Genomic DNA, 15640 nt, shown 5'->3' with positions numbered 1-15640 from the left:
CTGTTTTTCCTAAGACCACCGTCAAGATGTTTTGCTAAAGTTGCAAAAAAAAAAGTAAACTCTTTGGAATTCCCTGGATTTCTGCATTGATTACCAATAAAATGTGGCCTGTGCCTGTACATCTCAAGTGTCTCCCATGAACATCAAGCTTTACTTTTCTCCATTTTCTTTTTTGGATCTTTTGTAGTGGAGTTGTTGGGCATCCACTGGAATTTCCCAGTAACATTTTACAAGCCCATGAAGTTTCATGAAGGCAGGAGGAGACTTCTGGGGCATTGGAAGATGAAAAGGGAATCACGGAGAAAGGCTTGGCATGAGACTGTAAATATGATCGGGAATACTGGAAGAATGAACGCAACTTCAGAAACAGTGCAGGAACAGCCGTGGCTAATTTAGTAACTGTAACTTTATGAGGTGATTCTCATAGCCATAACAGCAAGAAGACAATGCTTATAGAAGTACAACTGCAAATTATTCATGGTTCATTAAAAACATGCCCACTACCAAGATTAGCTCTCATTCGTGTGTGTGTCTGTCTTGCTCGTAAAAGTATTATTCTTGATGTTGTAGTGATGTGGCTACAGTTAAGCGCATCTTAGTGTAATAGCCTACCTTATTATGTTTTCCTTCTTCTTCTTCTTCAACTACTTTGAATATTCTCATTCTTGTTGTGGTGAAGCCTTAGTGTTAGTATCAGAAAATCTACAAAGCATCACCATGGCTCTGGGTTCTGTAAAACTGTGATGTTCTGCATTCTCAAATGTGAACTCCTAGTCCTCCCTGGCAGTGGGTGTAGGACACTTCATAACTACTTCTCATGTCCTACCCTGGGATAGGACAATTTCTTATCTGAGCCAGAACTTCTGTGCAATTTCTAGGAGTAATTCTGAGATGTTTGATCAAGAACTCACAATTATAGATTGACAGAATCCGGTTAAACTAATATCACACAGTTATACATTTCACCTCTTTATTGAGCACATTTAATAATCTCTCAACAGTGCAGGATGGAAAAAGTAGGCAACCCTCTGTGTTAATGACTTCTCCAAAAGCTAACTGGAGAAAGACGCTTCAGTTAAGGAGATGAGATTGAAAGTGTGGGTTGCACAGATGCCACAGCTGTTAAATAAAGCCTGGTGACTAACACATCTGTGCTCCGCCAGAAAGACTGTGAGGTGTGAACCATGCGTCCAGCCAAACAACTGTCACATGACCTTAGAAGAAGCATTATAGAGATGCATGGAGATGGAGAAAGCTACAAATGCATTGCTAATGACCACAATGTTCTTCATCCATGGCAAGACAATTTATCTATAAACGAAGAAAATTCAGGACTGTAGCTACTCTTCCTAGGAGTTGGCACCCCATAGAGATCACTCCGAGGGCACAAAGGACAATCCTGAAAGAGGTGCAAAACATCTGAGAAAAGTCTACAAAATGAGAAAGTCTTCTGTCCACTATTAGAGAAACACTGATGGTGTTCACATAAGGACGCCATGAAAGATACTGCTGCTTCTTGGTGGGGGTGTGGGGTTGGAATGCAGCTTTTCTCAAGATCTCAGGTTTACCCAAGACCACGTGGATGTTTCACAATGCTTCAGGGAAAATGTTCAGTGAACAAATGACAGAAAATATTAACTTTCTGGCAGAAATGCACCACTTGATGTTTGGAAGAAAAATGGCACAGCACACCAACACCAAAACCTCATCCCAACTGTGAAGCATGGTGGAGGGAGCAGCATGGTTTGGACCCACTTTGCTGCCTCAGGGCCTGGATTGCCTTGCAGTCATTAAGGGAACAATGAATTCCAATGGGGTGTCACGACATTTTACAGGTGAATGTAAGGGCAGCAGTCCATGCTCTCAATTAAGAGACACTGGGTGGCCAAACAAGACAAAGACAGAAAGTACACAAGTAAATCATCTAAAGCAGGGGTGTCCAGCTCTGGTCTTGGTAGGCCGATGTGGCTGCAGCTTTTCATTCTCACCTTTTTCCTAATCATTGAGTAGTTTTCACTGCTAATTAACTCCTTTTCCCTTCATTTTAGTAGCCCTGTTTTTAAGGATTCAGTCCTCTGAATTGATTCGTTTCTTCATTAAATGGCAGCCGAACAGAAATGAGATGTGAAACGAGCCAACAGATGACCAGCTAAGCTGGAACATCAAACTCTAACCAATTTCACTCCCACCAGTTTCCTAATGTGAAGCCAATTCTTGTATTCATTAAAGCCGTTATTGAATATCATGATTTGTTGCTGCTCTCATTCTGCCCCAGCAGACCATGTTGATTTTCTGTTACTTCTAAGACCACCGTCAAGATGTTTTAGTGATCTGAGCAGACCAAAATGACTGAGCCCTTCACCTTTCTTTATTTTCAGGTTAGCTGGTCATGTGGTGGCTTGTTTTGTGCCTCATTATTGTTTGGCTGCTCATTAAGGAAACAGAAACAACTAAAGCAGGGGTGGGCAAAGTCAGTCCAGGAAGGCCGCAGTGGCTACAGGTTTTTGTTCCAACCCAATTGCTTAATTAGAAAACAATTCTTGCCAATACTTTAATTTCATGGCTTGTTACTACTTTAACTCTGCCATGTCAAGTCATTTTCATATCCTAGATTTTCTTCCCCTTTCTAAGGATATCATCCAAATGATTTGAAGTCTAAAACCGGATGAGTAATTCTCAGTCCTTCACTTTCCTTCCAAGTATTTAATTAAACCCAATAGTGCATTAAAAATACACAGAGGTACATGGAAACAAGCTATATGGAGAACTGCTGGTTTACCAATACTACAGCTGTTTAAGACTAAAATAGGCAATAAGGGTTCAAAATCTTAATGAGCGGGACAACGAAAATGAAGCAGAAGTGTTACTTGAGCAATAAGTGTTTCTTATTAAGCAGCCATTGCGGCCCTCCAGGAACGACTTTGCCCACCCCTGAATTAAGGGGTCTGAGTCACGTCAATTAAAACTAAGGCAAAACAAGTTAATCAGCAGCAAAAAACAGCTCACTAATTAAGAAGATGGTTAGAATGAAAACCTGCAGCCACAGTGTGCCCTCAAGACCGAGGTTGGGAAACACTGATCTAAAGGATGGCTGAAAAATGAAGATTTGTGTTTAGGAATGGAGTATCGTAACCCCATTGAGATGCTGAGACATGACCTGAAGAGGGCTGTGCAATCAAGACAACTCAGGAAAATTGGTAAAATGAAACAGATCTGAGGTGAGAAATGCTCCAAAATTCCTCCTTAACATTGTGCAAGGCTAATAAGCAGCAATAGGAAACATTTGGTGAAGACTGTTGCTGCTAATGTAGGATCTACAAGTTATTAAAATCAAGGGTTCACTTTTTCCAGGCTGCACTGTGAATGGTTACTAAATGTGATAAATAAAGACTTGAAATGTACAAATGTGTGTGTGTTTTTAGTTTACTCAGATTGTGTCTGCCTAGAATCATGACTTAGATGAAGATCATTCCACAATATATTAGTAATCAATTCAGCAATCCAGGAAATCCCAAAAAGCTCACTTACTTTTTCTTGGAACTGCATAGTAATTATGGGCAGATTTTTCCCGTTTTTTTATGATTCACTATAACATTTTACCATTCAATTTGACTCACCTGTGCTACCTGACATTTGTACGGGGTTTTAGAAAAAAATGAAATGTAGTATAGTGCATACGGAGAGGTAACTCTAGCGCTTATTTTTAATGAAAACTTGGTCAGTACAATTACATTACAGGTGCCTGCATCTCCAATTGCTATCTTTTATTTCTACATGAAAAGCAATAAAAACCTTTCTCAGTGACAAAAACCTGTGAACATGTTGTACAGCTACAACGCTTTATTTCTCCACTTTCTTCACAAACTGCCTGAAGTCGTCTGCTAAGAGCTTTGGCTCCTCAAAAGCAGCAAAGTGGCCTCCCCGAGGCATATAGGAGTAGGACACAATGTTCTTGTAGCGCTGTTGAAGCCACACACAGGGCGAGTGTAAGAGCTCATTGGGAAAGGCAGAGATTCCGGTTGGGCTGTAAATAGGAATTCTGGAAAAGGAACAGAAGGGCACATGTGAAGGTGTTGCATCAATAATCACAAAACACCGTAAGACACAATTTTTATACTTAAGGTTTAGAAATTTTGGAGCCAAAGTCATACAATATGTTGTGGCAGTAAAATGTATTCACCCTCTTGAATGTTTTCATGTTTTATTGTTATACCTGTACACTGAATCACAGTGGATTTAATTTGGTATTTTGACAATGATCTGCTGAAAAAGACTCTTTAATATCAAAGTAAAAACAAATCTCTGCAATGTGGTTTGGACTCTGCTGCTGTGAGACAGCACTGCTAACCAGGCACCATCATCTTCTTCTTCTTCTTCTTCATCTTTTTCCACTTCTAAGCAGGGTCGATGTGTCTGATCAAGCCCCCTCCAAACAGCTCGGTCCTGCACCTCCTCCCCAGTCAGACCCTTTTCCTTCAAATCTTTTACTTTATCCATCCACCTCTGTTTTGGCCTTCCTTGCTTTCTCTTCCCCTGTACTTCCATTCCCAACCCTCTTTGCCCACATATTCACGGTCTCTCCTCATCATATGTCCATATCACTTCAGCCTACTTTCCTGTACTTTCTTAGGTATCTCTCACACATTTTTGTTCCTCGGTCTCATTTCTTATTCTGTCCATACATTCTAATTTCTGCCACATCTAACATCTCCTGCACTCCCTTTACTGCCACATGTCTCAGCTCCATACATTATTGCTGGTCTTATCACCATCTTGAAAACCTTACCTTTAACCTTCACCCGAATTGTTCAATAATACAATACTCTTGATACATTCTTCCAATTGTTCCATCCACACTGCACCCTAAGTCTCCTCTAAGTCTCCATCTTGGGTTACCATTGATCGTAGATATTCCAGTTTATCCAGTCTTTTCAAAAGATCTCACCACAGGCTAACTTCTTCAACTGGATTACCATTAAACTTCATACACTGTCTTCTTCCTACTTCAATCCTCTATCTTCCAAAGCACTTCTCCATTCTTCCAACTTCCTCTCCACTTCCTCTTCCTAGTGCTTCACAACACAATATCATCAGCAAAAAGCATGCACCAGAGTGATTAGTCTTTTATCCCATGAGTCATCACATCCATAACCAGATCAAAGGAGATTTCTGGTGCAGACCTACTCTAACTGGGATCTTGTCTGTTACCCCCAACACTGTTTTTAACCGGAGTTCTCACTTCCTCATACATATCCCAGACAATTCTCACATACTTCTCCGGTTCACCCTCCTCTGTCTCATGCACCTCCAGACCTCTTGACATGGCAGCGTATCATAAGCCTTCTCCAAATCAATAAACACCATATGGAATCCTTTCTGTTTTCCAATGCACTAGTTGTTCCTCTCCTTGGCATAAAAACACTTTCATTAATTCATAAAAAACAAAAACATTCTAGCAGTGAAAAAGTTTGAGACAATTTTGAAATGTACAAGTTTTACAGGGTTTGCTTTAACTGTACACCCGGGTGTTGCAGCAGTGGAAAACGTATTCCCTCACTTTTTGTTTCCCTCTTTAGAATGGATGAACACAAACTGGAGGAAGTCTAATCTCAATTCCGACCCACTGCCAGAAAGAATACCCCCACCCCACCCCAAAACCCCGAACAAAAACCAGGTGTCAACCAGCATTAGAGATAGAGAGAGAGAATGGAACTCCTCCAGTGTGGTGACAATACTTTGACTGCTAGAGGGCACCAAAACACAAGAAAAACACATGATTTCTGTTTTTTTTTTTTACTTTGTGCCTAAAAAAGTCTCCTAGCCGGTAACCCAACAATTTTATGTCTCTTCTTCTTCCTTTTAAAAGTTAATGGTAACTATTGGCTGTAGAAAACAGTTTTATTATTTGACATAAAAATAAAATAATCCTGAAGGGTAACTGTTTATTCTGGAGGAGAGCTGACTGTGTGGGAACCTAATCCAGGCCTTTTCAATTCTCAAAGGCAGTGATAAAATAGATCCAGCAGAATTCCTTCTACTTAATTGTGAATCATGCACTCAAGGACACCACTGGAAATTATGGGGAAGTACATTTAGGACTGAAGCCAGGATGCACTTCTTTACTTAAAGAGCTGCGGGAATTTGGAACAAGCTACAGAGTCACAGAGTCGATGCAGAAACCCTGACAATCTTTAAGAAAGTGTCTGGATGAGATATGCAGACCGCTTAGCTATTAACTAAACAAACAAGCTTGACGGACTGAATGATCTCCTCTAGTTGGTTAAATTTCTGATGTTCTTATGTAACTCTGTCACGTACACAATCCAAATGCTCATAATCACACTAACAAAGATTAAATGGTTTTACCTGGCATCAGGTCTTTTTTCCATGTTTCTTCCCACATTCTCTTTATAAAATCTCATGGAGGACACAATGGAACTTGTGGTCCAATATATCATGACATTGGTAAGAAGTTCATCCAAGGAGTACTTTCTGTTAAAGTGGGATAGAAAAGCAGAATAAACAAAACAGATAAAGGTTAATAGAAAAACAAGACATACCCAGATGTTCCATCTACGTAACATACAGAAGTTCCATGTCCAAAAGTCCATCCTAATTTGGTTCTTTGAAATGGTGTTACACACAAAATAAAATTGAGTTCTTAATACCTATCTAGCCCTCCATCCTCCAGCTCTCTAAACTCCTTATCAGTCCAAGTGGAGAACTTTTCCAGAATGTAGGCTGCCATCCCCACTGGTGAGTCATTTAGTGCACAGCCTGTCAATAACAATGAATAAATAAAAATCAGAATTTTTATCTTAGAAAGCCATTGTTCAACTGCTAAAAACAGTAAAATTAATTCACATTTAATTCAAGATTATTATTATCACTCCAGTGTCAGATATACTCATTTATCAGTGGGAATGGGTGTTCAGCTGATCCTTCTAAGAATGTAAGAAGGATTAGGTTGCAAACAGCATTCCTAGGCTATCTGCGTTATGGTTGACTCAGGGTTCCTTCATTGGTTTATGTTTAAATTTCTTTTTTCTGTCGTCTTTGTTCATTTTTCATTATTGCTCATTTTATTGTTTCTGATAATATTGTTCTGTTCATTCATTATTTTTTATGTACTTTCTATGCATGTTCAGCATGCATGCTGTTCTCTGCACGTTCTCTTTGTGGGTGGACCCCAGAGAGACGCGGCCACCCTTCCATTATAGTTAAGGGCCCTATAAGTGCAGGTGGCAAGTGAAGTCCTTTTGTAGTTCATTCGAATGCACGCTGGTGGATTTTGGTTCTTGTGAGCATTGCTTTCTTCTTTATTTTTCTGCTCTGGCTGTCAACTCGACTTTGCTACTGTTTTGTAGTTTACTCATGTGGATTTCTATTTGCAACTTGTTTGCGTTTGAACTTTTTGTTGTATTTTTCCTTTTCATTCAACAAATTCTCCGATATAAGGATTTCTTGTGGCCTCTTCCTATACAAGACACGGGTTGACAGTGATCCTCTCCCTTGTAGAGCATTCTATGTGTATTTTAACAAAACTGGTGCACTGTGCGTCAAGTTGTATCATGCAGACAGACATGACATGTCAATTACTGTAGATACTTATTACATTGTATATACTAACACATAAAAATGCTGCTACTGAATGCTGTCAGCTGTTGAGTTTAAACAAGATTTAGACATATTCAGCTAAAGGGTTCAGCGTAAAAGACACCAAGAGAAAAGGAGGGCAACAGAGAGTCCTGACCTGCAGTGTCTGGTTTGGTGGCCTGGATGTGCATGTAGCCCGATTCCAAGAGCATCTCATAGACATTTTTTTGCATGTAAGGGAAGACGCGCTTCACATCCTCTTTTGTGAATCCCACGAGAAAAGGAACATATGCACCAAGCAGCAAAGATAAAAGCATCTTCAAGCCACCTTTAGACACGAAGCCGAAATTCAAGTGCAGGCCTTTCACAGTCCTACAGAAAAAAAATGGGGGAGGTTTCAGGGGATGGGAAAAATAGAAACACTCATGGTGTTGAAAACAAGGATAAAAATGTATTCATACAATAAAAGTACACCAGACATGTTCAGTTAGAACAGTGTCAACTTATAATGCTAGCTGCGTTTATGGGAAAATTACCACACAGTTATCATTTCTCATTAGTGTTCCTGAATACTATGAAACTCCTTGACTTAAAAGAAAATGGACATTTTTTTATATGATACTTACCCTTTGTTGCTTACAGGGATGGCTGAAAAAAACCTTTTGATCTCCTGTTTTCATTGAGTTTCTCATATAATGTGCTTCTACAGTTACAGTCATAGCCGAAATTATCAGCACCCCTGGAATTTTCCCAGAAAATGCACCATTTCTCCCAGAAAATTGTTGCAATTACAAATGTTTTGGTATACACGTTTATTTCCTTTATGTGCATTGGAACAACACAAAAAAACAGAGAAAAAAAGCCAAATCTGACATAATTTCACACAAAACTCAAAAACCGGGCTGGACAAAATTATTGGCACCCTCAAGTTAATATTTGATTGCACGCCCTTTGGAAAAAATAACTGAAATCAAGTGCTTCCTATAACCATCAACATGCTTGTTACACCTCTCAACTGGAATTTACGACCACTCTTCTTTTGCAAACTGCTCAAGGTCTCTCAGATTTGAAGGGCGCCTTCTCCCAACAGCAATTTTGAGATCTCTTCATAAGTGTTAAATCAGATTTAGATCCGGATTCATTTCTGGCCACTTCAGAACTCTCCAACACTTTGTCTTCAACCATTTCTGGGTGCTTTTAGAGGTATGTTTGGGGTCATTGTCCTGCTGGAACACACATGGTCTCTGACGCAGACCCAGCTTTCTGACACTGGGCCCTACATTGCGCCCCAATATCTTTTGGTAGTCTTCAGATTTCATGATGCCTTGCACACAGTCAAGGCATCCAGTGCCAGAGGCAGCAAAACATCCCCAAAACATCTTAGAACCTCCACCATGTTTGACTGTAGGTACTGTGATCTTTTGTTTGTAGGCCTCATTCCATTTTCTGTAAACAGTAGAATGATGAGCTTTACCAAAAAGTTCTACCTTGGTCTCATCTGTCCACAAGATGTTCGCCCAGAAGGATTTTGGCTTCCTCAAGTACATTTTGGCAAACTGCAGTCTGGCTTTTTTATGTTTTTGTGTCAGCAGTAGGGTCCTCCTGACTCTTCTGCCATAGCGTTTCATTTCGTTCAGATGTCGATGGATACTTCGAGCTGACACTGTTGCACCCTGAGTCTGCAGAACAGCTTGAATATGTTTTGAAGTTGATTGGGGCTGTTTATCCACCATTCGGACTATCCTTCATTTCAGTCTTTTATCAACATTTCTCTTCCGCCCACGTCCAGGGAGATTAGCTACAGTGCTATGTGTTGAGAGGGGGCTCAAAAGTAATTGGACAAATTAAATAAATGGAAATAAAATGTTCATTTCTAATACTTGGTTGAAAACCGTTTGCTGGCAATGACAGCCTGAAGTCTTGAACTCCTGGACATCACCAGATGCTGGGTTTCCTCCTTTTTAATGCTCTGCCAGGCCTTTACTGCAGCGGCTTTCAGTTGCTGTTTGTTTGTGGGCCTTTCTGTCTGAAGTTTAGTCTTCAACAAGTGAAATGCCTGCTCAGTTGGGTTAAGATCAGGTGACTGACTTGGCCATTCAAGAATTTTCCACTTCTTTGCTTTAATAAACTCCTGGGATGCTTTGTCCATCTGTATCATAAAACGTCGCCCAATCAATTTGACTGCATTTAGCTGGATTTGAGCAGACAGTATGTCTCTGAACACCTCAGAATTCATTCGGCTGCTTCTGTCCTGTGTCACATCATCAATAAACATTAGTGTCCCAGTGCCACTGGCAGCCATGCACGCCCAAGCCATCACACTGCCTCCACCGTGTTTTACAGATGATGTGGTATGCTTTGGATAATGAGCTGTTCCATGCCTTCTCCATACTTTTTTCTTGCCATCATTCTGGTAGAGGTTGATCTTGGTTTCATCTGTCCAAAGAATGTTTTTCCAGAACTGTGCTGGCTTTTTAAGATGTTCTTTAGCAAAGTCCAATCTAGCCTTTCTATTCTTGAGGCTTATGAGTGGCTTGCACCTTGCAGTGCACCCTCTGTATTTACTTTCATGCAGTCTTCTCTTTATGGTAGACTTGGATATCGATACGCCTACCCCCTGGAGTGTGTTGTTCACTTGGTTGGCTGTTGTGAAGGGGTTTCTCTTCACCATGGAAATGATTCTGCGATCATCCACCACTGTTGTCTTCTGTGGACGTCCAGGTCTTTTTGCGTTGCTGAGTTCACCAGTGCTTGCTTTCTTTCTCAGGGTGTACCAAACTGTAGATTTTGCCACTCATAATATTGTAGCAATTTCTCGGATGGGTTTTTTCTGTTTTCGCAGCTTAAGGATGGCTTCTTTCACTTGCATGGAGAGCTCCTTTCACTGCATGTTGTGTGTTCACAGCAAAATCTTCCACATGCAAGCACCACACCTCAAATCAACTCCAGGCCTTTTATCTGCTTAATTGATAATGACATAACAACGGACTTGCCCACACCTGCCCATGAAATAGCCTTTGAGTCAATTGTCCGATTACTTTTGAGCCCCTGAAATGAAGGGATTGTGTTAAAAAAATGCTTTAGTTGCCTCACATTTTTATGCAATCGTTTTGTTCACCCCACTGAATTAAAGCTGAAAGTCTGCACTTCAACTGCATCTGAGTTGTTTCATTTAAAATTCATTGTGGTAATGTACAGAACCAAAATTAGAAAAAAGTTGTCTGTCCAAATATTTATGGACCTAACTGTATGTAGACCAACACTGGACCACAGCAAACAATTTAAAAACGTCCAATAAAAATCTCACATTACTCATGTCACATACACCTTTGTTTCTCAACCCAACTGCCATTGCTTTAATGTTTTAGGGGGCTGCTGGTTGCAGATTTCACTTCTGCCACCATCAATGGGACATTTCGCTCCCGTGTACTGGGGAATTAAACTGACTGACTTATGTCCAGTTACAAAGTTGTGAGCAGATGACAAGCTGTTATAAACCACACACTTCATTCAGAAAGCCAATGCACAAGTACAAGTTCCTCATCTACTCCAAACTCTTCCAGATCTGTATCATCCTCACAAGATTTATCCAAAAAATCTGAACCAAACAAGAATGTTAAAAGAACATATGATCCAGATTTTCTAAGGTATAGATTTACTTTTACTGTGCAGCATAGCGAGCAACGACCTTTGTGCGCTATCTGCAGTGTGTAACTACCAAACAAAGTTGTGAATCCATCAACCATAAAGACATTTGGAAACAAAGCATGCTACTCACAGAAGTGAATCTGCTTTCTTAAATGAAGAAATGAAAATCTTGAGGTGCCTCAAAAAACATTCGAGTGTTCTTGTACAAGAAGTCGGTAGGTGTTCCAGGTATCATCTTGTTACACACTGAATTGCCAAATGTAACAAAGCGCACACAGCTACAAAACAGCTCACTTGCCTTATGCAACATATACGTGTACAAAAATTCAATACGAGTCAGCCGTCAGCAAAACTAAAATGTATTCCTCTGTGTACTCTTTTCACTGACTTCAACAAACTTGTAAAAAGTCAGAAAATTCCAAGTTACCTATTAAAAAGATAAATTAATACCAAATTTGATTTAGGATTAAATACTCATGTTGAGTGCTGAGGTATTTTTGAACAAGTACCCTGTATATTTCAACTATTTATGTACATTGTACTTAAATGTTAAATATGTATTTACTGTGAAACACATGTATTTTTTGCTAAAATATTGTTAAAAAATATTTTTCAAAAAGCAGAGAAGTTCAATATGAGATCACAAGGGATCAAGCTTTTGCACTGAAGACCCTCCTTTCCACCTCATTAATGGGTCAAAAATCCCATCTTCAATTTAAAAGTCTGACCTCTTATGAACACACAGTGACATAAACAGTAAATTATTTAAAATATTCTAGCCACCTTGATTTTCGACATTAGATGCATCATTGTTTTTCAGTTTTTGTCTTATTACACAAATTTAATAAGAGAACTTCAGCTCCAGTAAATGCTTCTCCCACAATGTGATACCAGCCAGGCCTAGATCTGCTTTTTATATTATTTCCTAATGATTACACAGGTCTAACAGATTTTATGCTATGCTGACTACAGTTAACACTATGTGACTGATCAGGCTGAACAATGCAATTAAACCAGGAGATACTCATTTACAGTTTAAACTTCGACCAGCCTGATATTGTCAAATATTAAAACACACTATCCTAAACAAAGTTTCAATACAAAAGACAAAGAGTAGGAAGAATAAAAGTAAAGATGTCAAAAGTCTTTGCAGCAGGTGTGTCAGGCTTATAGTATATCAAATATAATTCTTCTGCCTGTTTAGCATCAACTATGAAGCACTTCTCAATGATATCATTTTTATATAGTTCATTAACATCATGCATAATCATAACCTGCATTACTGCAGTAGAGACAGTGATTCAAGTATCAGTGATACTATTATTCTCCACATTAGCAGCTCAAGACTGTATCACCTTTGACACCTATTCCCTTTCATGAAGGGAAGCTCAATGCAGTCTAACCCTTCATCTGAGCATTTGTTACTCACTCAGGTTTCATCTGAGCCATGTTGGTAGTGATAAGGCTCCCCCAGTCTCCTCCCTGGGTATAAAATTCTTTAAAACCCAGTCTCTCCATCAGTTTATGAAATATGCGAGCTGCTTGAATAGAGTCAAACCCTAAGAAAAAAATAACAGGGAAACAAGTTGAAACAGAAATACTAAAAAACACATCATCATGTGAAATCTCGGTGGTCTACTCGGTTGTATAGGGAGCAGAAAATAATGGTGCAATAAATCAGCAATTTGATGCCATGTCATCTTGAAATGGCAGAAACAGATAACAAAATTTGAGGGAGAGGTGCATTTGAGTGCATGTTTCACTATTTAATAGGATTAATTCTGATGAATTAATTTTATCAGTACTTTCTTAAGAATTTTAACGGTTTGGACTAAATCACCATGCAGTCTGCTTTGTTCTGAAAAAGTCTGGTTGCCCGAGCCTCACAGAGAAAGACATGTCCTTCAGTCCAGGGCAGAACATCATCATTTATCTCTGTATGGCTGCTACAGTCTTTTTTTCTGACTTTGGAGACCGTAATTGTAGAGAACATGCTATTTATAACTGAACAGAGTCTTACCTATGATTTAATAAATGTAGGACAGTATCTATTCTTAATTCTTGTCATTTAGTATGACATATCATATCATTCTATTAGTTTATTAATTGCTTCTAGATATTATGCAGGGTATTAAGAATGTGGTGTTAATTCCCTTACTTTATGTCAGTATCTCGTTACTTACATTTATAATTATAATTAGTTCTTGGTTAGGACTGGTCTTCATTAAATTATAAGTTCTACATAATCACCCAGTTGTAAAGTTTGCTAAGCTTTTTCTAAATGGTTTTAATTTCTCATTATTTTCTAACTTCATATTCTGGTATCACTTCCAAAAATCCACATGTTACACTATACAAGTATACTGTATGTAAGAACCTAAGAAGTTTGACAAACATAAGAAGAACATTCAGTCCAACAAGCTTGCTTGATTAGTAAAAAGCTAATTATTCCCAATATCTAATCCATTTACATTTTATAAAGTGGTAAAGGTTTCTGTTTCTACTTCAGAACTTCTTAACATGTTCCAGATTCAAACAACTCTTTGTATAAACAAGTTATTTCTGGCTTTCATCTTAAATGCACTATTTCTGAATTTGTTTCACAATTTAACTGAAAGAACACTGCTAGAAGAATTCAGCCTTTTAAGAGCTGGATTAAATCTCCAACATCTTTCTTTACTCACAACTGAAAGCAGTTTAATTCTCTAAGCCTCTCTACGTTAGGCATGCCATTTTCTCCCAGGACGTCTTTAATTGCTTTTCTAGGCACAGCTTCTAGATGGGCTATCTATAACTTTTTTGTAGAATTGTGACCAGAGCTGAGCACAACAATCGAGATATGATTTCATTAGCTCACTAGCACAGAATCTGTTGATTTACATTAAAAGATGTCTTCAATATAACTGAACAATTTTTTAGTCTATTTAATTGCTTGTGCACATTGTCTAGATTATAAAAATGTTTCAATGAAAATGGCCAAATTCATTTTCATTAATAAATCTTCCTTTATGCACTTGTCTATATTAAACTGCATGATAAATACACTGCATATGGATAGACATAAACAGTGGATTCACAAAGTATTCAGGCCACTTCATTTTATGACTTTTTCAGACTGTTTCACTTTATGATTTTTTAATAAATTTGCCAACAATTCTGAAAACATCTTTTCACTTTGTCACTATAGATTATTGAGTGTAGACTGATAGGTAACAATGGCAAATTTATCCATTTAAATTTAAATCTATAACAGAATAAAATGTGAAGAGGTGAAGGGATCTGAATACTCTTTGAATCCACCATAAATTCACAAACGTTTAAAATTATATTTTAATTGTTTTTGGTGATATCTTTTGTATTTGCTATCCTTCCAATACTGTTGTTCCCAGTGACTTTACTAACTAATCTAAAGTCAATATCATTAATATAAATTAGAAAGAGCAAGCATAGATTCCTAACGGACTCCTTACCCCATGTGCAGCCTTCTTCTCTCATCTGTACAATTTGTCTCTGACCGATTGCAAAGCTGGATTTCAAGTTAGTAAAGCTACTTCTAATGACTCACATTTGTGGTTTCAAGAGATTTTTAAAAGTCTAAGTTCATTATGGATTATACTTTACTTTTGGCCACTTTACCAGTTGCCTGTTCAAAAAAGTCTAACAGACTTTGGCAGCATATTCCTTTCATGAACTCATGTTGGCTGCTATTTAATACACTGTATTATTTTAATACCAGTAGTCTTCTTATTTATCTGTAATTTTTGAAAGGGACAGAACTAAGGTGCATTAGCCGATATCATTGAGATCTATTTTGTCTTCCTTCTTGTGGACTGGAATCACATTAACAGCTTTCCATTTATCATCTGAAATGATTGCCAGAATATGCTTAGCAAAGGTTTATAAATAACATATTTGATTTCTTTCAGCACTACTAGTAAAATCCCAGTGCATCCAGGAGTTTTATCAGTCTTCAAAGAATTGGCAGCCTGACGCACATCTGGTTCTTTTATTTTAAATTCTGTAAACTTTCAGTTTGTTTTTACTTTTGACAGAGATATTTTATTTTGTGACGATGCGGGTTCCACTCCATGCTCCCATCTTGCTTCTGGGAGCCCTTGAACCTGACACTGTCAGTAATGTCACGATGAGCTAGACAGTGAGGCACAACAAAGCAAGGGGATGGTGCAAAAGTGCCAAGTGCTTTTATTAAAACAACAACAATCAAAGTGTTCAAATAAATAGTGCAGTGCATCTCAAGAATCTTTAAATAAATAATCCAATAAAACATGTGAACTAGTGAAGGTTAAAATCCAATAAATAGAAAAAATCGTTTTTAAAACGAGGATAAAACAATGGCTGGAAGCTGTACTTTAAAAATAAAACCCGGTACATTCTT

At 38.4% G+C, this 15640-nt stretch overlaps 1 protein-coding gene across 1 annotated transcript in view; it reads right to left on the bottom strand.

Annotated features, from left to right (window-relative positions):
* The window catches only part of ephx5 (epoxide hydrolase 5), a 36154-nt gene continuing 20514 nt past the window's right edge, over positions 1-15640 (bottom strand). The window contains exons 5-9 of the mRNA XM_028820873.2: positions 12674-12803; positions 7754-7968; positions 6669-6777; positions 6367-6492; positions 1-4039 (exon numbers count right to left, since the gene is read on the bottom strand). Coding sequence (XP_028676706.1) covers positions 3841-4039; positions 6367-6492; positions 6669-6777; positions 7754-7968; positions 12674-12803 — 779 coding nt within the window. The 3' untranslated portion in view covers positions 1-3840. The remainder of the gene's footprint in view (positions 4040-6366; positions 6493-6668; positions 6778-7753; positions 7969-12673; positions 12804-15640) is intronic.

Source organism: Erpetoichthys calabaricus, chromosome 15 (assembly GCF_900747795.2).
Source record: "Erpetoichthys calabaricus chromosome 15, fErpCal1.3, whole genome shotgun sequence".
Classification (NCBI taxonomy): Eukaryota; Metazoa; Chordata; class Cladistia; order Polypteriformes; family Polypteridae; genus Erpetoichthys; species Erpetoichthys calabaricus.
This window is presented reverse-complemented; position numbering and strand designations above follow the sequence as displayed.